The sequence below is a fragment of the Nyctibius grandis genome, chromosome 9 (genome assembly GCF_013368605.1).
Source record: "Nyctibius grandis isolate bNycGra1 chromosome 9, bNycGra1.pri, whole genome shotgun sequence".
Taxonomy (NCBI): Eukaryota; Metazoa; Chordata; class Aves; order Nyctibiiformes; family Nyctibiidae; genus Nyctibius; species Nyctibius grandis.
The window spans coordinates 28,124,780-28,149,641 of record NC_090666.1 but is presented as its reverse complement, the minus strand read 5'-3'; the positions used below and the strand labels follow the sequence as shown (position 1 = coordinate 28,149,641).

Sequence of the window (24,862 nt, the reverse complement as noted above, 5' to 3'; positions counted from 1 at the left end):
GATCCATTAAAGTTCTGTTTCTCAGTTGATCATGGATTTGTCAAGCAATTAACCATTTGGACTGAAAGTTTAGATGTTGAGCATTCTACTTACAATATATAGGTCTGAAAATACTGGCTCAAATGATTCAGGTTTTTTCAAGATGGAGACTAGTTAAAGCCATAATTTTGCTTATGCTAAATAAATTGTCTAATTGGACCCATCCTTTTGCTCCCAAGATTTAGAACAAGGAGTTTTGTCTTGCCCTTTGGAACAGAAATATCTTTGCTATCCCTGTAAAAATCTTACCTCGTGAAGCAGAGTTGTAGGCTCTGGACAATTTTGCCTTTGGTCTACAGTCACCAGAGTATTTAGAGCTATACAGCTGAAAACTGCAGAGACAGAAACTGGGACTGAAATGGGGTGGGGAAAAGGTTAAATCTTTCTGGGCAAAGTGATTTAGAAGCAACCAGGTTGAAATGTGGAGGAGGAAAGACTGATCTGAAGAAGAACCATACTCATTATGGCTTTGCTTACGTGTGACTGTTCGGATCTGAATGCGCTTTTAATGTCCTTAATGTGTAATTTATATGCAAGCATGGCAAGAGGTGTGCAATGCAAATCATGCCTGATGAAGAGATGAATGTGCTTGCAGATGCTTGAAGCTCTGAGCATACCTGTAAGATGCTGAGGAAAGGCCCCATCACAGAAAGCCTATGACAGCTTTTCAGTGGAAAAGCCCAAAGTGCCAAGGTACTGGAACAGTTTTCCCTGATCTTGTCCTGCTGGTGAAGTCCTTGGGGAACAAAAGTATGTGTTTGAAAAAGCTCTGATTTTGACAAACTTGCTCAGAAACAACAGTGCCTTATTCCATGAACCCCCCTGGAAGTTAATGGGAGTCTGCTTAGAATAAGGACTTAGCTGTGTTAAACAATATCAGGACCTGACCCTACTTTCAGTAATGGGAAGTCAGCAAACAAGCTATCAGGGAAAGGGAGATCGTTCAGGGAAGATCACCAACACCTTTGTGATTTAAGATATCTAAATGTCTCTCTGGAAGGGAATAGTAGTGTTTGGAAAGCTGGTGAAGATGTGCTTATGTGCAGCGTTGGTGCACTTGGTGATTAAATAATAGTTCATGAGGATAACTTATGTTGAAAACCCCTTGGGAATCTTGATTTGCACCTGAGATATTTTAAGAATCTTCTGTTTGTTCCTTAATTATTTCGAACTTTTGCTAGTTCAGTGAGCAAAATTAAGGATCAGCAGCAGAGTCCTTTGCATATGTTTTTAATCACTGTATAGAGGTGGCAATCATAAATTGAAGTGTGAATTCAAGGAGTCTTACAAAACTGGAAAGGCAACATATGTCAGAGTTTGTGGTGATTTAGAAAGCAGAGCTAGAGATGTTATCAATGCCTCTCTGGAGGTGTGACACCAGGGTTCAACTGGTCTTACTGTTTCAGATATCCACCACCAAGATTTATCTGTGTTTCACCACATATGAGAAATATATGCATCCAGGGGCTTCCGGCTGATCCCCCCAAAAGCCATCAAGCCACCTCCATTAATGTCAGCACTCTCATAAATTTTTAGCATGCACCAAAGCAGGAAACTTCTGCCACTGCACAGAAGCTTCCACAGGTGTCCCCTGCCTCCTGTAAATCCATGGACACCCAATAAAGTAGATTAACTGCAGATGGACTTAATAATAGTTGTCCTTCCTTTAGAATTAGAGGGGTTCACACTTTTAAAAGTGGACAATGTGGTGTTGCCATGTGCAACAAAGAAGGACTGAAGGTTTGATTTTTTTCTTTTAAAATGGCTGTCAAAGCTAGATAGTTGATTCTAATCAATGGGAAAACAGGTTGCAGAGCTGTGGGCTCCACTTCTCCCTGGCATACACAAACAATCCTCTTGTTTATGATAACTTATTTTCCCTCTGTTCAAAGCAAACCTGGTGGGCTGTTTGCTCTGGTACTCCTACGGTAAGCCAGTGATGCATTTGCATTCCATTCCCTTGCTCCTTCCAGCCCTAAAGATGTCTGCCAAAATTAGTCAATAGATAACTACTCAGTGGAAGCTTTAAGAATGTGTTAGGAAAGGCTTGAACATAACCCATTAATGTTTACAGCTCCTAATTATGTTAATTAATCAGTCTTAGAGGTTGTCTCACCCGGGAGCCCAAAGGCAGGATTTTAGTTCCCACAGATGTACTTTAAACTCAGCAGCATGGCTGCTTGCAGCGAGGAGCTCCGCACGGTCTAGCTGCTAGAATATTTACGCAGGGTCTTGGACAGGTTTTGCTGCTAGAGCTATGTGCTACCATGGCTGTGTTGTTCCTGTTGGATTTTGAAGCTAGCTTTGACTGTCTGGACGAGGTACAGTCAAACGTGGGAGCAGGCTGAGCCATGCTCAGGAAGATTGATGGTAAATATAAGATGCTCCTGCAGAATGGCTTTTTGGCATGGGAGAAAGGCATTCAGAGAGCACTTTGTACCAGCACTAATTGTTGTGATACAGAGATTGCTGCCTTTGCAAAATCTGAAGTTGTTAGTTCTGTCAGAAAACAGAGGTGAAACTATTGATTGAGAAAATGGATGTTGTCCTCCCTTTCTTGGAGGATTTGTAAAAGATGGGTTTTGTCCCAGTGTGAAATATGCCATCTATTCTCTGTCAGTTGACTTAGAAATCAACAGGAATATCTCCTTTGTGGAAGAGATATTTTGGCTTTCTCTTTTTTTTTTTTTAATACTATTTTTCAGCTTTCCTGAGCTTGCTTTCTTGTTTGCAGCAGGCCTGATGAAAGAACAACACAGTAGGCGGCTTATTAATTATCCAACATTCATCAAATGTGCCCGCTCACTGTATCTATTAATGTTTCTGTAGTTTTGCAGGAAGACAAAATATCTGGGCAGAGGAGGACACCCAAGCCTGTGCCATCCTCTTTCAGAGCTTCATCTCCACAATTCAAAGCTTGTCTTCACTCTTCCAAGGAAAATGATAAGGCTCAGAGAAGATACCCAACCCAGACTGGCTACAGAGTGATTCAGAAGAAGTTTCAACTGGTTTTGTGCTATTTCCTAAAGAATTTGTTTTGTGTAGGCTTTCAGTGCACAAAATACAAGAGGGTAGGAGAAGATATATTCAACTCCAGTGAATGGGTAAGGACAGGAGAAAACTGTGGTGCAGATACAGACCTCTTTCTAATTTAGTTCAGCTCCTTATTTTATGGAATCAGCGGACAACCCCTTATTTATCCCTATTTGTAGAATATCCTGATTTTTCTGGTGAGCTCACAGGTGCTTCTGGCTGGTAATTTTTGCTCCTGAGTGGAATGTGACATACAAGCAGCTTGTGAGTGTGTGACAGTCCTTTAATGATGACAGGTACAAGAAGTAATGACAAAATGGATTAGGTGAAAGAGAGCGGTTCATCACCCATCTATAAATGGCTCTTGTGGGCAGTAACTCCTATCTGTGCTGAATATAAAGTACCAGGTACCAGAGAGGCATTTGTTGGTAGGTTCTTACAGGAGAAATGCCCTTGCAGGAGTGGCAGGGAAGAAGGGAATGCATTTTCCAGAGTAATGGGGCATTGTATGGAAAGAGGACTGTGATTAAGGGGCTGCTGATGTCTCTGGTTGTGTTCCAAGGATTTGCAGAGTGGAGCTTGCTCCTGAAGAGAACTGTTTGCTGTAGGGGTTCATTGCACTAAAACTGGTTATTAAGCAATTTTCCTATCAGCTGTTTTGTAAACTGTTGCCTTATCATGTAGAGACTGCACTCCATACTCTTTGGTTACCTGGAAAGCATTTCTGGCAGGCCGAGGGGCACGTACCATGAGCCAGACAGGACTGAAAAACATCACAGGTCCGGATGGACTTAAAGTAACAATCCCTCTGAACTAGAGCTGAGGGGGTGCCAGTGCTTGGCACTGCCGAGGTGTCATCTGTCTCTGTCCTGTTGGCAAGACTTCAGCTGCTGATGGATCGCCTGGCAGCTTTCATGCACGTTAACATTAACTTCATAAAAAGCAGTGCGCACAGAGTGTGAAATGTGATACGGGCAGTGCCTGACACAAATGAATACTTTCCCTATTCTGTGGAGTTTCAGTGCAAAACCTCTATCTCCATTCATCTTCCTCCTTCCCCACCCCCTGCTACCTAGGGAGCCCCGTGAACAGACGTATTGGCAGTAAACTCAGCTCCACAACAGTCTTGTGAAAAAGGGAAATAGAACACCGATCACTTCCTATTTCTTTCTCCTTTCCTCTGCATCAAAGCCTGGGCTGGCTGTCAGGAATGTTCCAAATAAATAAATAAAGTGCAGGAACCCCCTGCTTCAGAAGGAGTCTCATTCACTCACCATGAAGCTTGGCCAATTCTTTTTCTGACAGCACTCAAGTCAGCAGGCAGAGCAAGAAGATCATTCAAAGCTAATCAGTAAAGTTTAAACCTATTATGAAAGCACATTTACCCCTCGCTGCCTTCTTCCTCCAGAAAACCAATCCTCAGATCTGTGGGAATAACGCATAATGTACATAAAAGTTGCTATTACTTAGATCCCCTGTTATTAGGTCAGCAATGCCACTGATGAAATGCTCCCCAGAGCACCGAGCAGCGGCATATATATCCTGCAAGAACTTCACAGTGTAATCTGTTACAGCTAGAGGGCATGAGATACATTACAGCAAAGCCTGTGTATTTGGCTCTCCCCTGTGATTCTTGAGGCTATCTCTGGTAATAAAAACCTCATCTTGATTTCCTATCCTTCATATTGATTTCTGTCAGAAAAGACTCTTCTTAGACAAAGATACTACTATATTTCTCTGTATAATAAGGGGATCCTTCTCCCTGCTTCTCCCCACCGCTTTTTTTTTAATTTATTTCAGGGACGACTCCAAGGAAGATTTGTAATTAGGGAACTGTTGGCATGTACAGTGGGTAGAGTGGAGGTGATGATGATGACAGTTTTTGCATATGCAGTGCAAAACTCTGTGACATTAGAGAACAATGTTTCTGGTCTGGAATAGTACAGGACATTAAAACCCCAGCTATGAAATTGCTGTATTTTAATATGAAACTCTGCTATTAATGTAAAGGACGGAATCTGCAGGAGTTGAGTGATTAAAATCTGGACTCATATGTGTATAATCAATAGTGACTGTTAATTTTGGAATGCTTGTACTCCTGCTCTACAAATCATGTAGTTATCTTGAAAAAAAGGGAGGCCCGTAGGTATACTGCATGATGCTTTTCTAAAAAAGCCTTAAAAAAAAAATACCTATCTTTTCTAGTATGGTGCATAGGGACAAGACCAAACAGAAATCTAGAAAGCTTTATGTGAATAATTTGCAAGCCGAATAAGAACAGCTGACAGAAGTCAATAGAGATAAACAGAATGAAGAATGGTAAGGCTGTGAAATGCACAGTGTTATATCAAAAACATTGTCTTCTCTGCAGTGGGACTGCTATAAGCAACTGGAATGTTTTCATTTAATCTGTTCCTTTGGGTTTTCTTTTATTTTGGGGGGTTTTTTTGGTGGTGTTTTTTTTTTCTTTTTTTTAGAACCTATCTTCATAAGAAGCTGTCTTTGGGTCTTGAAATGATTGTTCCCTCGTGCAAAGAAAGTGGTAAATATTTATAGCAGTTCTTACAAGTAGAGAAATTTAATACATGCTCATTGCTTTTGTAATCTAATAGCAGCTGTGCTGAAAGACAATACCTGCTAATTGTATTTCCTATCACATCCTTTTCCAGTTGAGGGATAAAATATGGAAGTTTGGGTTTATTTTTTTTTAGTACGTACAGCAAAATTTATTCAAAAGAATCTTTGTTCCCCTTTAGCTGTTTATTTAATAGACTATGGAAAATGGTAAACTCTGTCAAAAAGCCTAGTTAAAGAATAATTTATAAGCTACATTTAGCTGTTGATCTTGCAGACTGGCTTAGTGGAGAGCCAAAATATATCCTGGCAGGTAATAATTAATGCAAACCTTGACACTTCAGATCCGGCCCATAGGACACAACTGCTAGTGCTGCAGTGTCTCTGGCATGCGCCACATGGAAAGCCTGGCTCTGTGTGACACACATGTTCTCCATGTGTAGAAATTTGATTGTTTTTTTTTTTTTTACCTATTTTGGATGCAAGTGAATAGGTCTGCGGGGAAACTTATTTTGGTCACTTAAATACAGGCCTCTTGTGAAGAGCAGGATGGCAGGCAGTGCACTCTGACTCATCTCAGTCCTGTAAATCACTGCATCACTCAGCCAGATTCAAAGGAACTAAAATATTGGGTGATGTCAAGCCTTTGCTGATGAAGCAGCACCGGCTTCACTGGGGGTAGGATTTTATCTACAATGCTGCTAAATCACCAGAATAGCTTTTATCAATGAGATCTGTCCAGTCTTGGCTGAAATGTGCCTTACTGATTTTTAGAGATGATGCTGGACAGTTAATTTCAAAGGGGAGAGTAACAGCGAGTATGATCAAACATGCTGGCTCTGCCTGCATGGAGTCTGCCACTGCTCCTCTGCCATCAGAGGTGACCTTGCACTCAGGCACACTGTGTAACTGCACATGAAGCATCTCTTTAACTGTGCTCTACCAAAATGGTCTGATTTATCTTAGAACTGCTTTGGTTATTTTTTTAAAATATCTGATCAGTTTCAGATGGGTGGGCAGAGAAGCAGCTTGCTCTGTGGTTATCCTACAATGTAGGAGGGGAGCTGTTTTCTCAGTATCTCAGCTGCAGCAGAACATCATGACTTACTAAAGGCTTGTCTGTAAGCAGTGGTGTCATTGATTAACTCTGTGGGTATATCTTAGTTCTACTTAATATAATCACTTGCTCAGGAAAGCTATCCAAGATCAGTTAATGTGGTGCTTATATTCAAACATCTGCTTTAATCTTTGTTCATTTTCAAGTCTAGATGAGATTCAAGACTACTGAACCTGTTTCGATCAGACCAGACAACTTAAAGGTTAGTTAAAGAGCTCCTTATAACTTGTTTAATCACATATTTATATGCTGGGATACTGACTATGCCTGCCGATAGCCTTGAAGTCTCACCTAAAGTTGGGCCCCTGGGCACATCTGGGATATAAATGTAACAACAGGGTCCCATTTCCCTTGTAAGGGCTATGGAATAAGAAAGCTCAGCATTTACACTCCACCTTACATCTTCAGAGCATTTCATAGGTATGTGAGACTGAGGTTGCTTATACATTAGGCAGCAAGGGTTTTGATGAACTGCTCATTCAGTCATTCCTCCCCACCTCCCTTGATCGAATGATGGCTTTGGCTTCTTCCAAATGATCCTTTGGATTGGTTAGGCTCTTGGCTGGCTCTGCTGTTAAGTGTCTCTGTGGAATGGATTTTACTTTTAATCATATCTCATAACTGTCTTTAAAGATGTTTATGGCTCAGCCTTATTCTCTAGGAGATTGACTATTCTCTGCTAATCTGCTAAAGAAACATTGTTATTGGTTCACACAGTATTTCAGCTAGTTCTTCTCAAGCTCTAGAGCCAAGTTAATTGGACACGATTGACCTACGTTAGAGAATTACCATTAGATGAGTAATACTAAGCAAAGGAAATAAGATCTTTCTGTACCTCAGAACATGCTGGGAGTTGTGGGGAGCAGCAGGAAATGGCAGCTCAAGAAGTGTGCAGAACAGGCCCTAGGAACAGGGTTGATTTAGGGAAGGGGGAAGTGCTTTGTAATAACTGAGGTTTCTAAAACCAGCAGCTTTTTCTAAAGGAGAGCTAGATGCAGTAAATATATGCCAGAGTCTTGAGTGTCTGTTAAGAGGCAAAATTACAAGAAAGAAGAGAAATAGATTGTGGCAGACCTGTCAGAGTGCTATTTTTAAGATTGCCTTTTTTTTCCTAACACTATCAAAACCTGATTAAAGTAGGCAAGGAATAAATAGAGCAGGATTTTACCAGAATGCATTTGTGTTTCCAATTGGAAACTGCGTGCTGAAGGCAGGTCCAGTATGCTGAAAAAAAATGCCGAATGAGTAATGGACATAACACTAGTCCACAAGACAAATACAAGCCCTGTAATATCACCAAGCAGCTCAAGACACAAAACCACTGGAAGTGTTTTTGCAGAGCAGTTTTATGCAGAGCAGCTGAAACCTTGTTGCTAAATCCTGGAACTTTTGGGCATTGCTTCCCAATTTACTTTTATGTACTAACCCACTGGTTGGGGTAAATCCTAAAAAAATTACCTATGTCATAAAACCAACCTGTATTCCTCAGTACAAGGCTTACAGTATTGCCATATTAAAATTGCCAGTCTCAAAACTTTGTCAGCTAAAGTAAACTTCCAAAGAGAACTATATAGGTGTCAGCACTCAGTTTAAAAACGTATAAGTATGTGCTTAACTCTACTGAGACGTGAAGTTTCACTGAGATCAGCAGCATGACTTAACTAAAGTTACATTTGGAGGAGTGTCTTGAAGGTCAGGCCTCAAGTACGAATGTACTTCAGTTTCATATCGGCTGCTGGATAATACCACCAGCAGGCACCTGGATTGCAGTACCAGTGACGTGATGTGATTTGCTATAGCAAATAATTATACTTCTATCTCATGGAAGACTGTGTTCTCTCTCTTAAACCTTATGTATGCAGAGAGGGAAATAAGTCAGTGTTCTTAAACTTTAAGTATGCTGCTTATAATTACAAAGCCGGAGCCCAAGCTAACACGCGATCTGAACGTGTTCCCACTTCAATGTCTGTGGACCCGATTCTGCAGTCAGTCTTTCAAGGTGCACCTCTGATCCCTGCTGGGCTGTGCAAGGAGTGATGCATTATCCTGGTTTCCCCAGTTAGGAGTCCTGCTGCTCAGGAACTTAGTTCTGCAGCTGGGACTGGGCTCATCACTGCAAAATGGATTTTGCAATTTGTAAGAACTGCAAAATCAGGCTCCTTAGGGCAAATGGACTTATTAAGGGGTGAGTGTTGACTTCTGCTCACCGGCACTCGATGAAACACTGGCCAATCTGATCCTGGAGAGTTTCTTTGATGTTGAGCCCCTCCATTTCTCTCAGCGTGTCCTTGATGAATACCTCCTCCTCTCTCTCCTGGACCTCACCTTGCAGGGCATTTACTTGCCCAGCATGCATCTGTGAAACACTTACTGCCTTTAAGTGAGGAGGGAGGCTCTGAAAATGACAAGAGGAGAAAGCGAAAGGTGTCAATTAAAAGAAACTTAATATAAACTGGAATGCCAGGTTGACAGTGAATCCAAGCTTAAGCCTTAATTTATTTGTGGGAAGCCAGGAAAAAACCCTGTGCTCACAAAAAGTGCATGGATGCACACAATAGTCTATTGTTAGTGTTTCAGCATTAATTAACAACATTGCAATGTACAAAAACAACCTTTCCAGTGTGGGATCCTGGGATCTCAATGAGACAGGTGAGAAAGCTGCTGTTCTGCAAATGCCAGCTTTATCCATGTCAGAAAGGTGCCAGAGACTTTTTTAATTGAATTTTCAAATGTTTGGACTTCCCATTGGTACTTTTTAATTAGCCAGTATTGTTTTTAATTTGTTCACTGAAATTTTTATATGCACTGCTTGGTGAGTGGTTTCCTGGTATTTTGTTGCAGCTGGTCCTATTCCTTTAGGAAATGAACTTCCCTTGAGGAACAACAACAACAAAAGAATAAACAAACCCCCAAACACTGTAATAAAAGTCGTAGCTCCCCGGGTTTCCCATGATTTGATAACCTTGGCAAGCAGGACTTCTAAGACAGTTTAAAGTCTTACAATAATTTCTGCTTTGTGATTGATTTTACATGTGTACTTTGAGAGAGGAAAATGAAAGTCTTTCTGGTATGCAAATACAGAAGCATGAAAAATACCATCTGTGTGGGTGGTCTGAAACTTTGCATTTTTTAGTTTGCAATGGTTCATAAACTTAAGACATTCTCAGTGTTTTACAAGCTATTACTACCTTGTAAGTGTAGACAAGTATGTTTTAAAAATTAACTTGTAGATTAGCTTCGGGTTTTTTTTCAAATCTAGAACAAAATATTTTCCATGTACTTGGGGAATAGTAATTATATTGTCTGATAGTATATGTCAAATTTAAGAATGGAAAAGAGGAGAAAATATGGTGATCTGTTTTTGTAATATGGTGCATTTTATTTATCAAAGTTAGTGACTATGTGGCATATAGGTGGCAGCGTATGTGAACAAAAGCCTAGGACTGTTGGTTTGCATGAAAAAACCCTATACTATTCTGCTCTGGCCATCCAGCTTCAGAATGTATAGAAATTGTACTTAAATCAGCACATTTCAGAGTAATTTAGTGATACATTCTCCTTGCTCTGGTGATGTATTTTCTAGTGTGCTCCAAGTCCTACTTCCAAAGGTCTCCCGCAAAAAGAACAAAAACACTTCTATCAAAGGTTTGGCCAGCTTATATTTAAGATATGTTATTCGGTGTTTTTCCATGCTTTGACCAGGTTCCAAAAATGACTAACAAGTGCCAAGCAGGTTTGGTTTCAGAAAGTACACGGTGGGATTGCATACTATATCCAAAGTAAGCGCAGAGGCCTCTGTTCAGGAAAGCAATTTACTGCCTTCCCTGCATCTGCAGTGTGTGACTCGCACTATGCAAAAGGAATTGGTCAAGGCCACCAGTGAGAAAATATTCAGGAGGAAACCAGAAGAGCAGCATGCTTTTGTAAGGCAGCTGGATGTGCTCTCTTCCCGAATATATGATCCAAAACGTTGCCTTTTACCCTGAGGTGTTACCTTCACTCACATTTCAGTTTCCACAGAAGTCAAGCATTTCCAATCTCCACCTTCAACAGCACCTGTTTTTGAGTATGGCACAACTAACATTAATACTACTTATTTGTATTTCACCTGGCTTTCACCACCGTCTGCCTTACTAATATTAAATGAACCTCATAATAGCCAGATGCGATAATGTTTTCTCAGGGCTCATTTGGAAAGCAGAGGAAGACCCATGAGGCTTGCTTCCCAGATTGAGATCTAGAAACAAGATCCACTTCCCTCAGGCAGTTTCCCACTCAACTATCTGCTTCACTACAGTAATGCTCAAGGGATCATTTTTCTGAGAAGTTCCCATCAGAGTACTGCTGCCTAGAGGTATTGGTAGCAGGGCTGCTCCTGAAGACATGAGCAGCTAGAGCCAACATGACTTTTCCATGTCCTTGCATACTGCTGTAGCACAGTCTGAACAGATGCTGCATTACACACAGAGGACAACAACCTACTTGATTTCCTAACTAGATGCTCACCAGGGGAAGCTGAAGAAGGGTTGTTTCATTTAGGAATACATTTTGCAGCGTTTCCTGCTGAACATATGTTAGAAGGAAAGGGAAAAGGGAAAGAAATCTGGGAGCACAAGAAAGGGACTTGAACTAGTATTTCCATAAGCAAAGGTAGTTGTGAATGCTGATGATGTCTTGCTGGGTGAGCAGAAGGTCTCCCCTCCTGTGTCTTGTTTGGGAAATGACAGAATCAATATTCAAGCCTAGGCAACTTGGTGCAAGGGGCACAAGGATATCTCCAGCTTTAGCGAGGCTGATCTGTAGCTGATGGAGAAAGACAGGCTACTCTACAGCACACATCTGAATGTTTAAGGGTGAAATGTCATGAGATGGCTCGCTAGATGAACAGCTTCTTGGTGTTGGGAAGGAGCAGTTCCCCTCCCACACTGCTGGATGTGTGGTCCCTCAATGTCCTGGTTTGGCCTAAACCAGGCCTATTTTCCTTTCAGTGATTTTTACTTTCAGCTAAGTCTCCTCTAAGTAACTGCACTTTCTGAAACTAACTACATGTTTTGCAGACAGTGTCTGCTTCCAGGACTGATAACGCTCGAAGTTTGTAGTTATCGCTGAGGCAGCGGTAGGGATGTTGTGCAGTAAGGCTCTTGCTGTACTTATTCTTAGAGAAACCAAGGTCACTGCTGAATTTTCTTGCACAGGCTCTGGCACTCACCTGACCATGCAGTGAACCAGTACAATTCTCAAAGAAGTGGAAAATAATCCCTTTTATCTTCCCTTCCCCCTTAACCTCCTTGGGTTAATTCTCAAGTATAATGTGGTTAATCAGCCAGCCAAGGAAGAGGGCCAGAGCCACAGCAAGGGAAGTGGTGTGTGAGCCTGGGACCAGAAAAACATGGAGAGCAGGCTGGCCCATGCAGCATCAGACAGGAGAGCTCTTCTTTGCCATCTCTGAACCTTTTCTCTGCTTGGCTCCTCCTCTGAGCTGCTCTCTACTGGGTCCTGAGGGAGCCTTTGATGACCAGCTACTCATCACTGTGAGTTTACTGTCAGCGTATCTTTCATCAGTACTAAAGCCACACGAGGTAAGAACTGTTTGAACTGGCAAGAATGTGCCCACATGAGCAAGACCAGAAGTAGGAGATTCTCCTGTCTAAGTGAACTAATACAGACCATGTCTATGCTTGAGTCCAGAGTCATGAAGCTGGTGTGGATACAGTCCAGGTAGCTCTAAACCAGCTGGCTCAGATGCTGATAGCAACAGGGCTACAAGAACATGCTCTGGTCAGAAAAATCCAGCCAAGCCCTGAGTCAATATTTGGGCAGCCACCTTTCAGAGCATCATACAATTATCAATATATCTGCTGATACTAGTTTATGAGCTGCACTTGAAGCTCTAAGGCTGAAATACAGACATAACCTTGTAGAACAGCTTATGAAAAGAACCTCTGTTGTATTTGCCCTTTGTATTTTTTTCATTTTCTTTTCCAAAGACTGTTTTACTACAAGCCACTTCTACCAACGAGAGTCCAGTTACCCACCTGCGATAACCTAATAAAGAAAGGAATTAATGAGAAGGGGAAAGCTGGTAAGACCATATGGTCATTTCACAGTCTTTTTTCCCAATCCTATTGACTTCTTGTTATTAATATTTTCTAAATTAAGGTACATGGAAAAGGATTTATTTACATGGAGGAAAAGGCTGTCGCTGATGCGAAATGTGCTGTTGCTTGATTGCTTCCATTGCTGGGAAAGTGGAGCTGGCTCAGACCTGGATGGCCAAGTAAGCTGGGGAGGAGAGTAGGTGTTGGAGAGGAGCCACCAAGACAGGATGATAGATACAAAAAGACACTTGACCTGAGCGGGGGTTGGTGCTGCCAGGCAAGCTGTTGTGATGAGTAGCAGGGAGATGAGTAGCGGTGGACAGACAGTTGCCAAACCAGGGGCTCCTCCTGTAGTGCAAAGCTTTGGCAATAACACGCTCCAGTTCAGATGGGTGGGGGAGAGCATGAAATGAAGAGCAGAGTTGGCTGTGATAAATGAGTCCTGAAGGATTCGTGGCTGAGTAATGTGGAATAGACGTAGCATGCCCTGTTTGAGGGAAGACCAGGAGGCTGACATGTGTCAGGAACTGAAGGCTGGCTTCTCGGGGAGGAGGAGGAGGCAAGCACTGAACAACAGTGAGGAAAGTGTGCCATGGTTATTTGATTTTAAGTAAAGCAGTACAGGCGACTCTACAACTGGCCTGACTTTCTCTTCTGCTACTTTGAAATCAATGCAGTTACGTAAAAAAAAAAAAATTGAACTTGAGGAAAACAAGGATGAGGAGGCATCAAAAGAACTTGTGTATGTGGGCTAAGTAAAATGGAGACTATCTTAAAAACTGCTTCCCTGGCCTGTAAGAACTGATCCAAGTGTACTTAAGGGTGTGAATGATCAAGGAAAGGAATTGGTTGGTAAAGTATAGGTAGGGAATAAGAAGATGAACTAGATAAAAGTTGAGTGTGGAAATGAATTTAGCAACTTACCCTAAAAATAGGCACTTCAGCGGCAGGAGGTGCTGAAGAGATATAGCCAGATGTCCGGATGATTGTACCATTGTTTTAGCTGTCAATTCTCTACCATTTGCTATGCATTTGTGATGCTTTGTCATAGAAAATGCTTTACTTTTGTCAAAAAAAAAAAAAGGGACTCAAACTGAGGAAAGAAAAGTCTTCAGGCACCCAATGGATGTTATGAAGTGTTTTAGACTACTGCAACACCTTTAAAAAAAAACAAACAAACAAAAAACCACAAACCAAAACAAAAATAAACTAACCAAACAAAAAAAAACCACACCAAAACCCCCCAAAAAACAACAACAAAAAAACCCAAAAAACAAACCAAAGGCTTTGAATAGCATGGGCAATCTGAATTACAGAATAGTGGTTCTGTCTTCTTTACAACTGAAGAAAGTCAGTACGTTAAGCTTGCTTTCTTTTGTCCAGTGTTCTTGTCCTAATCACAAAAGTATGTGTCATCCTAAACCTCACCAGCTGCAGAGTTCAAGCTATGCTTAACCCTGCTCTTGCAGTGAGGAGGCAACTGAAGAACCTGGGACCTTATATTCATCTTCAAGCACTCTTAGGTCTTCAAAGGGAGACAGAGTCTATATGACAGCTATGGTGGAGTTTGTGTTCTCTTGTCAAGGAGCAGGCTTCAGGAGAAAGTATGTCTGAAAAAACTTTGGCCATCTGAGGATGCAAGAGAAAATAGATAGTGAAATGGCAGAAAGAGTGTTAGGACCAGATGGTCAGTGTGAGAGGATGGTTTCAAACAGCTCCAGCAGTAATGCCTCCTTGCTGGCCAATCTTTGACCTGTGCCTTCCAGTATTGCGGATTGACTTTCCGTGTGTCCACATGCTTGTTCTGGAGCTCTAAAGAGTTATACTGAGACAATATGATGAGTGCTGCTTTTATAGCCCTCTATACTTAATGTGCACGTTAAGGAAGGCAAAAGCCAATTTATTTCTAACATCACGTCTCTCAGCGCCTCTAATGTTTCTGCTTCTGAATCAAAGGGAGGCATTCTACAGTAAGATACTAATAAACAGCTTTTCCTTGGGGGAAGAAGCATTTTTCCCATCTTTAAGAAATTTCTTTGGCCATGTGAAATTCAAATTTGTTAACTTGCCCTACAAACAGCAACTCACTTAGAAACAAATTACAAATATTAGATGGAGACAGTGAACTTGATAATGCAATGCTGCCACATCAGTTGTAGAATAATGCATCTTAATGAAGGCTTCCCATGTGAATAAACCATTATATTTAGAAGCTTTTCACAGTTAATGACCCAGAACTGGATAACGAAACTCACATTTTTAGTGTGGTCCTCTGTCAGCGAAAGTATACGTATTAATAATTGATGTTGCTGTAAAAATAGGACATAATAGGAAGATTCTAGAGTTTGTGGAAAAATAGGACTACATGGTCCATTAACTTAAAATGCTTATCTAATGTTTGATGGGCTTTGTCTTTAAAATCCTTGTTTAAATTAATAAGGCAAAATGGACATTTATCTAAAAGAGAATTTTATTCCAACTCATCAGTCACAAGTATGCTGATGGGAGCGCTGTTTGATTCTTCTGCTCTTTTACTCCTTCTCCTCCTATCCTCCCCAAAGAGAACTGATGTTTCGTGAAAGTGGAAGACCCCCACCATGGGAAGGAAGGAAGGAAGGAGTTCCCTACACCTCCTAGGTAAGCCAATGTGCTGAAAGTCTCTGTAAGCTTTCCCTTTTAGACTTAGGAACTCAATGGCACAGATCACTCTTTCCTAGCTTGAAAAGCCTGCCTTTCTGCTTAGTCAGCTTAACAGCTCTTTCCAACACAGACACTGCTTTATTGTTCATTATAAAACACTTAGAGGTGTGCAGGCTGGCTGAACATGCTTAAGGCTACCGTTCTACATATAGGAGGCCCCATGCTGTGGAACTAACTGGTCTTCAATTGTTCCATTACAACTACACTTGCAAGGAAAGATAGTCTTCATTTCAACGAAATAAATACATTTTGTTTTACTTCATGTTTTAAGGCAAACATTCATATTATGGCTGAAAGGTAGATTTACTGCAGCTTTTATTACTGGGTACTTAATTTAGGACAGCTTCCTAGACCTCTGAAACAGCACAGCTGAAACACATGCTGAATGGTTTTATGGGACCTCTTCAGTACGTGTTCTGCTATAGACAGTGTTGTCCTTAATTGTAATGTTTTGATAGATGTACTAGTTGTGTAGCATTTTGCTGTAGATTGCTTATTTTCAGAAGTAGTATAGTTTGCTTCTCTGGAGGACTTTACTTCCTAAGCAAAGAAAGTATTTTTAATGGTCACTTATTTTCACCAGCCATGAAAGTGAGATTTTTTTTTTTTTTTTTTTTTACATTTGGACTACACAGGCTAGTAACTCCTTACTGGCAGACTAAAGGAATTTACCACTTAAGTAACTGAGGTCCTGTTCTTTACTCATGACTGTTATTCCACTGCATTTTAAACAGGGATCCAAATTATCTTTAGAAGTTTGATGCAGGAGTTAGTTATGTCCTTGCTTTCTCATTTACTCAATATGTTTTGTGTGGCTGTGGGAAGAATGAATTTTAAAGAGGTCTCTCGTCTTATGACGATTGTATTCATATAGGTTCCACAGTACACAAATGGTGATAGCCACATCAATTATATGGCTGAATTCCTAAATTAGGCACAAAAAGGAACAACTAAGCAAAATACATTGCATTCATTAAAGCTTCCCTACTATATGATTCACTTCAATGGCTTTGCCAATTAAAGTAATTGTCATATGCATTCAAACAAAGCATTTGTAGTAAGAGGCCTAGTTGGAAAAATATTGAAAATGGTTGTTTTATAGATGTATATTATATATAAAAATATATTAAAATATTGACATGTAATACTTTTAAATCAAATAAAAGAAAGAAAATTTGAAGTCAAGAAAGCATTTATATTCATGACCATATAAGTCTACAATAATGTTGGTTATGTTTATTTCTGATATTATACCTGGGCATGATGTCAAACTTGTACTAAAAATGGCAAGTATGTTTTGCACTCTGAAAGACAGTGATTTCATTGTTAGTGTGACTCCGGCCAATGAAAGTGAAATTATTTAGCAGGCTTCTTGTTTCCCAGCATATTTCTATTCCAAGAATAAGCAGGTTTAAAAATTTTACTGAAAACAGGACAGATTAGTTATTGCTGTTTAGATGTATACGTATGGCTGGTGAAATAGCATAACTCTGTGCTGACATGTAAATGTCATCTAGGTTGCAAGTAAAACAAAAGTCATTTTAATCTTATGCTTGATAAAAAAAGGCCTGGTGTGTACTGCTATTGTAACTACCCACTTTCAAGAGATGAAGAAATATTTTAAATTTCACTTGTGGAGTTTGCAGTTCGTTAAATCCCATATAACATTTATTTAGCCATAGCCTATAATGTTTATACAGAAGGCTATTCTGGGAAATGCTAATTTTTTTTTCTGACTGGATGAAATGAATTATATTTATCAGGAATTCAAAGAACAAGGAATGCCTGGCAGACTGTTTTCTCAGATATAAATAAAAGCATTATCCAAGACAACATGCCTAAATTAGGGTATGTTTAAAAGAGGTAAGAAGTAGAGAACTGGTTTTTTTATTCAAGAACACATAGATCCTTTGATGTGAAAAGGATGTAGAAGAAGGAAGAATGGTGGAAATATTACATGAGAAATCATAGGTCAGTGTGTATTGTGCCACTAACTCTTTGGTAAGGGCTGAAATTACGGAATAGAGCAGTGTGAGAGCTGTGTAACTGTAAATCTATAGATGTATCTGTGAGACAAGAAGGCGTTTACGTGTGTGCACTTTCAAAGTATGCAGGGCTCAGTCCTATAAATTGTTTAGGCATGTAGAGCACTGGGCTTCAATGGGATTGATTATCTGTGCTCGTTAAGTGAAAACATGAGCAAGGGGATGTCCAGGCCTTCAGAGTACTCCTGCCTCAAAGTTGCAACAGTAGGCTGACCCCCTACATTGGGATGGATTTTGTCTTGTCTTTTTGTATTCCTTGTTCCTAGGCTCCTCCTACCTGTCCATAAATCAGTCTGATTGCAAACTGTTTATCCTACCATTTTATGTTAAAAACAGCTTTTCCTCTTTCCAGTAGCCTGTGTTCCGAGACTATAACTTCCTGCAGGGTCTACCCTGTCAGGAGAGTCTATTGGCGAGAGCGCTGAGTGTAGATCCATTATTAGACTTGGGCTTTTTTGTACCACCCTGAAACAAAGTAGTTGCCAAAAACCAATTCACACATCCAGTTACACCAGGCTGATAGCTAGTTTGCACTGCAGCAAAATGAAACAAACCCAGCAACCTCTAACTGTGATGTTTAATGATAGGGAACTTATAAATGCCAGAAACAGTCAAGTGGAATTACACACCATTTTAAAAACTGGAAAAACGGTATGTTATAATTGGCCTGTAATGGTAAAATAGTCAGAGCAAGGAAATGCATGTGCTATCCAAACCTGTATGTTTTTAAGACAATTTAAAGTGGGGTTTTTTTGCAACATCAGTGTGGTCGGTGTGGCTTATGCCAGACCTATGCCTGGAACATTGGTTATGGTGGTCGTGCTGGAGCTGGTAGTAAACAGCGCTGTGGCAGCAATGTGAGGAAGATCAGGAAACAGGTCAGGATACAGTTATCAAGATATATGTGCTCTTAGTGAGGCTTGCTTCTCTTTACAAATTAAACCGGTATTGCAAGTTGTGATTTATCAGAGATTTAGAAAAACATGTGCTGAGGGAATCATGCTGTTTCTGCAATTAAGCTTTAATAAATAATAATAATAATGAGCCTTTACTTTTGAGCCAAGAAAAATCTCTGGAACACAGGCTTTTACTCTGTCATCAAGCAAAAGATGAAACAGAATCAAATTCCAGAGAAGATAAATAAATTTTTCTGAAGTAGACAGTAAAGAAAATAATACTGAATTAAGTAAGACTGGACAATTCCTGGTCTTTGTGCATATTTTTGTATTTTTTTTTGGCCAACGTAACTGAATTTAAAAAAAAAAAATCATTATTCAGAACTTCAAGTAGACTAGCTCTTCTTGTAAAGCAGTCTTTATATGAAAATAACATAGACATTTTTTAAATAGCTATAATTATAAGAGAAATTATATTTATTGCAGTAAAGGCCAAGTCTCCTTTGGGATGGACTTGGAGTAATGGATGGCTAGGTATTCTAATTTATCTAAGTCGTGCAGCATTAGAAAAGCAAATTCAACATATTTACACATGAAGATCTGTGGTCATTTTTTAGAGGGCTGACATGATCATACATCAAAGGGACTTGACCTTTGGAGCTCACTGCCTATCTATCAGTGTGAACCAATGCCTGCTTGCCACTCGCTTCCTTTGGAGACTGTGGAAGGGATGAAAAGTAAAAGGGAAACACAAATGGGGAATATAAAAACACTGGAAAGATGAACAGATTTTTTTTTTAGAGGTATCAATTTTTTCCCCAATTCCTTTATTATATACTTGATAAAGAGTAATGAGTCTGAGTGCAGAGTTGCAAACATCAGTTCTCTTGCTCCTACATGAAGGTCAGGAAATGAATATGCTATATGTGTTTGGTTTTAATTCCCTTCATCCCTATGATCATATAGATTTTCTCCCCATAAACTAGGCTATTTACATCCTAGTTATCAATTACTCCTACTGTCAGCCACCATGAAAAGACTGCTTGGCTGTGAACCCTCCAATAACTGATGCCAGACTTATATTTCTTTCCTAAGGCTCTAGTTTTAAGGCTCGATAGAAACTGTCATGGGTTTTGATAGGAAACTATCCTTTGTTTTGCAAAAGGTAAAATTTCCAATTCATTTTCAGTGCATCCCAAATGTTCACCATTTTAGGTCCACACTAGTCAAAATCTCTGGGAAGTTTCTTTGTCTTAAAAAGAGGCAGAATCGGGACCCAAAGCTCTGTCTAGCTATGCTGGCTGCATTTACTGTTAATGACCAGCAGGTATTAAAGGCAATAATCCATAAGGTGTTATTTGTATTTAACATGGCAAAACTTAGGTAGATATATGTGTTACTTCCTAAAGATAAGATTTTAAGGTCATTCTTAACTGATGATATGTGTTTGTTAGGTGTATGATGTATTCACAATTAGTTTTCATAAACCTATAATGTAGCTAAGGGCAATTCCATTGCTGGGTAGGAAAATCATCCATATTGTCTGGGAGAAGCAGAAAGCATGTTTTAATTCTAAATTAAATGATTAGTTTATAAATTAAATCACTTAAGAACCGTAGAACATGTAGGTATAAACAAACCTACCAAACAGAGCAGTGATGAATGTTTCTGTAATGTGGTTCGGTGAAGCAGCTTTACAATAACTTGGTACAAGGGCTGTGCTACTGCAGCTGGAGTTGGAGACACCTGTGAGGCCTGACACCCATTGGTGCCTAATGAAGGCACCCAAAGGATTGGTGGTGGCCAAAGAAAATGTCAACTGTAAACAGTTTATCCTCTTTCTCAGGTGCTTGCTAGGAACGAAGATGATGGTGGGAGGAGGAGATGTACCTTCTCTGATTGTGGGAGGAAGAGGTTCCTTCTTCAGGAGGGGGTGCTTTCATTTTTGTCTTTCACCCCACAGAAGCTGACCATGGACAGCTGTTCATTTCCCTGTATTTTTGGAGTACGACATGAGGAATATTTTGCTTATTTCCAAATGGACTTATGGAAATATTGATATATTAATGTGGTAGTTAATGTCCCTTTTCCCTACTCTTGACATACATATACACTGGCTTGTAAAGGGATGGGAGAAGGTGACTTTGCTGCTTTAATTCTGCTTCAGGAATAAGGCAGCTCAAGTGTCTTGGAATTAAGAATTAAAAATTGATTAATAAAATTTGTGTGCTCTGTCATGCCTGGGTCAAATCCCCTAGAACCTGGGGCAAATTCTACACCGCCTGTTTCCACATCTGCCGTATACATTGGACTATGTATATACAGCACAAAAGCATAAGACAAATTGTACTACTTCTGTGCCATCTGTCATTTCAGTTTAGTTCTGTATTCCTTAGAGGCTCCTTTTAAAATAGGAAGAATCTTAGAAATTAATTTCTCATCTTCTGCTAAATCACAAAAGTCTGAAGAACAAACAGAGTGTGGCATTCTGTATTCTCTAGGTAGCACTACTTACCATCCCCAGAAATATCATTTCCTCTTCTCTCATTTTCTCCGTTTTCTTGCGCTGGACATATCCACGGCAAACCTGAATTGTAAACAAAACTCTAATGAGATAAATGGGCCTTGTTACAGCTTCCTTTACTGTGGCAGACACAGGAAAAAAACAAATAGAGGAAGGAAAGGCACAATATAGAATTGAAACTATTACTCTTTAACAGGTTTCCATCTGCGATTTTTTTAAAAAACAAAGTCTGAGGTTTATCCCCTCATACTGGTATATCTAGCTTCTAAACACAACACTACGAAGGTTTCAAGAAGTGTTTAGACTTAAGATTTAAACTGAGCTCCTGTTCTCACCAGGCTGAATTGTCCGAATTATCCATGTGCAAGGATTTTTTCCTGGAATTTAGCAGTGATCCCCCTTTCTCATCTTTTCAAGTTATGGAATGAACTCTTTCCCTAGAGATCACAGGAAAAGGCATGAATTCCCTGAGATGCACTGGATTCCAAGGGGATGCCAGAAAGAGCAACTGAGGTCATAAAAATCGGAATGGAAAAACAAGTAGGTTATAAAGTCATCCTGCATTGCCAGTGCAGGACTGTTTCCATTGATCTCACAGCTAGGGTCCTGTCTCATTTTGTTAAGTGGTTTAAATGATGCATTTCACCTTGCTAGGCACCCTGAAAGCTGCTATTTCAGGATGCTTCCCATCCTATAAGCTGTATTTCTGTCTACTGCTGTTCTTACAAACATCGTTATTCAGTTCTGCCAGAACTGTTGTTAAATCGGAGATTTCACCTTTTGAATGCAAGTGGCAGCATCATCTGGATTTGGACCCATCGGGATCTGAAGTTTAGTTTGTCTTTCTCTCTTCTCTTCAAGGTAAATTTGCTTCATGAATGCCACTCGACGACGGCCTTGGCGAGCCCGTTCTGCAACCTGGATCACTTTAATGGCTTCTTCAAATGTTATGGCCTGGACATATTTCTTCAACAGCATAGCCAAAAAGGAATGGACAAAGCAAAGTATTATAGTTATGTGTTTTGTTAATTGCTTACCTCCGTTAGCAAATGAAACAACCAATGAACTTCTTGTGGAAACTTTCTAAGACAAAAAATCCCTGTCACAGAGACTCCTGTTTCAGTGCTATCTTGTAATATCTTGGAAGTTTTGTATCTTGAGAGATGTGTTGTTCTGAGGACCTTTAGTAGAAAGTGAACTTGACGTGTTGATGTGTGACAAGGAAAGCCCAATGCTATAGTGGGAAGCAAGAACGGCTCTATATGGCTTACGCATCGCACTGAACTTATCCATGTGAGAAAAAAGACAGAAAGAACCATAGGGCTTTGTCCTAATATAAGGAGAATTTCTTAGGCTATGGAACGTCTTCCTTTTAGTTTTCTGAAGGGATGGGTTTCTGGATGTGCTGCTGGGACCCCAGCTCTCTTGCTGAAGGGGAGGACAGGCTGTTCTGAGCCAGCCCAGGCCTGGTCAGCACAGCCCGAACAGTAAAGGCTTGGGGAAAAACATCATAACAGTGCAGCTGGGAGAGGGACTCCCCCTTCTTACTCCTGAGAACTCTTGTTAAACTCTTATTCTCCCCACAGAAAAGCTGAATTATTGTCCTTTCTTGACATTAATCCCCCTCTTGGAGACAGTTCAGATTTGATGCTTCTATATATTGTGTGGAGCTCGCTATAGTACACTTTCAGCAGGGCTTTCTGTAACAGAATTACACAGAAGCATAAATGATCTGCAGAGCAGACTCCTCTGATGAACTCCACTGTTTTTGATTTATGTTAGACTGCTTGTAACAGCACTGCCGCGGACACTGAAGAAGACAGTGGCTGGTTACACAGCAGTTAGGATTTCCTGAGTGTACATGGCTTGCTACGCTGCATGCAGAAGTGCTGACAACCCTCTAGCAATCCCAGCGGTGAGGGAACTGGAAGTGCAGCACAGGGCACTGCACTCATCCTGTGTGAGATTACTTTATTCGTGTTTATTGAATCCTGTGTGTCTCTTGTAGCATCTTTGCAAGGGAGACTTGGACTCTTCCAGAGCCCAAAGTGCAAGAGCCTGGTGCTCCTGGGTGAGCTGGCTGCACATCAGATAGTCTCATCTGTAAGAGACGCCACGCTGAAAAGGGGTGAGAGCAGAACTGTGGGAAACAAAAAGGCTTCAAGATGTAATGTGCCAAAACAGAGGATGTCCACAGACCAACATCAGAGTACTAGGAGAGCAGAGATTTACTGTGGAGGCCAAGAGAACTGCAGCTGCCCATTAAAGTAATCTAGTAAAGAGCCTGTGCTCTGTCTCTGTGGATTGCCTCTGACTGGTGCTGTTTCTTTCCCCGGGAACCTTCCCCCCATTGCTTTCTGGGATCAATACGCAGACTTCCTGCAACAGCACAGTTACTGGTGGAGAATTCAAGGATTGGGGCAGTGCAGCAGTTTGACTAAGTGGTCTGATCAGGACTGTCGCTTATGGCTGTAACATCTATGAATCTAAGTCATCTTGACATGTAGGCACAGTTTATTTCAAGGGGTTAGCAATGACTGCTTGTAGGCAATGCGCCATTTCCAAAAGGTCAAAAGTATATCAAATCCAAAAGTCTTCACTGGAGCGCTCATGTACTTCTCAGTAATGACTTTTGCTCTGCCAAAACTCAATTTTCTACTCCTCCTAGCAGCTGTAGCTCTGTAGCTGTAGAGACTGCAGTCATTGTTCAGGGGTTATAAACAACTGAATCCTAACAGTTGCGCTGACCTGAACTCTTGAGTTTTGCCCATTCCAGTCAGGAATCCTGGTTCAGTAAAACTTAAGCCCAACTTGATTTCAGTAGGACTAATTACGTGATGAGACAAATAAAGACAAATAGCTATGCTAGACAAATAAAGCACCTACTAAACTTGGCCAACGTGCTGCCCTTTCTCTGACACACTCGCGTAAAGAAGAGTTGATTCATTTTGGTCTTAACCAGACTCAAGATGTGACTGCATGTTGTTAGAAAGGAAAATTGAATGTTACTTTCTTTGTGCTTTATCTGTAAACAGACTTTTACTTCCTAACTGCTATAAAAGTACTTTTTCACTTCAGTGGCTAGTGTTCAGATGCATGTGGCTATAAACTAAAAAAGTTAAGCATGTTATTATGTAGGTACGCGGTATGCTTACCTGTGTTTGCAATCCAGCATTAAGCAAAATTTGATCAAGGATTTTCTCTCTTTGCTGCAGGACTTCCAGCTTTTCTTTAATGAAATACCTTGGAATAGGTACTTCTATGTCTTGCTAGAGGAAGAAGTAGTCATGAGATGCTTTTTAGAACTGGATAAAATCAATTTATTAATTGAATACCTTTACAAAGCAATTACATTGGACTGATATTGTGGAATACTTTGGAGTGTTGGGGAATTTGACCTCTGTAACAGCTGCTGAGCTGTTACTTAAGGCCTACTTCAACAAAAAACAAATAAATCAACACAGTTTCTGAACAACAGTAGCCTAGAAATCTTTCTTTTTATAATGGCTCAGTTATATTATCAAACTGTTAAAATATTTGGCAGGGTTGCCAGAAATTTAAACATGATTTTCCACCAAACTGAATACCTCTGGTTGTATGATCATCCCACTTCTTTTTTTAATCAACATGAAAACATAGATCTGTTCTCTTGCATTTTGTGTTAACCGTCACAAGGAACCAAAGCACAATTCTGCTTGTCTACAGGTATTTCTACCTGTAGACAAACTGTCACGGTTTGTGACTGATATCTCAGCCACTTCTCAAAATCAGGCATGATTAGAAGTGGTGGTCTTTACTTGTTTCTGTCATTAAAAAGATGTAACTGATTTACATTT

At 40.3% G+C, this 24,862-nt stretch overlaps 1 protein-coding gene across 1 annotated transcript in view; it reads right to left on the bottom strand.

Moving 5' to 3' along the window:
• The window catches only part of IQCA1 (IQ motif containing with AAA domain 1), a 114,597-nt gene that overhangs the window by 68,951 nt on the left and 20,784 nt on the right, over window positions 1-24,862 (bottom strand). Inside the window, exons 3-6 of the mRNA XM_068408100.1 lie at window positions 24,182-24,295; window positions 21,804-21,992; window positions 21,018-21,089; window positions 8,971-9,158 (exon numbers count right to left, since the gene is read on the bottom strand). Of these exons, the coding sequence (XP_068264201.1) occupies window positions 8,971-9,158; window positions 21,018-21,089; window positions 21,804-21,992; window positions 24,182-24,295 (563 nt within the window). The remainder of the gene's footprint in view (window positions 1-8,970; window positions 9,159-21,017; window positions 21,090-21,803; window positions 21,993-24,181; window positions 24,296-24,862) is intronic.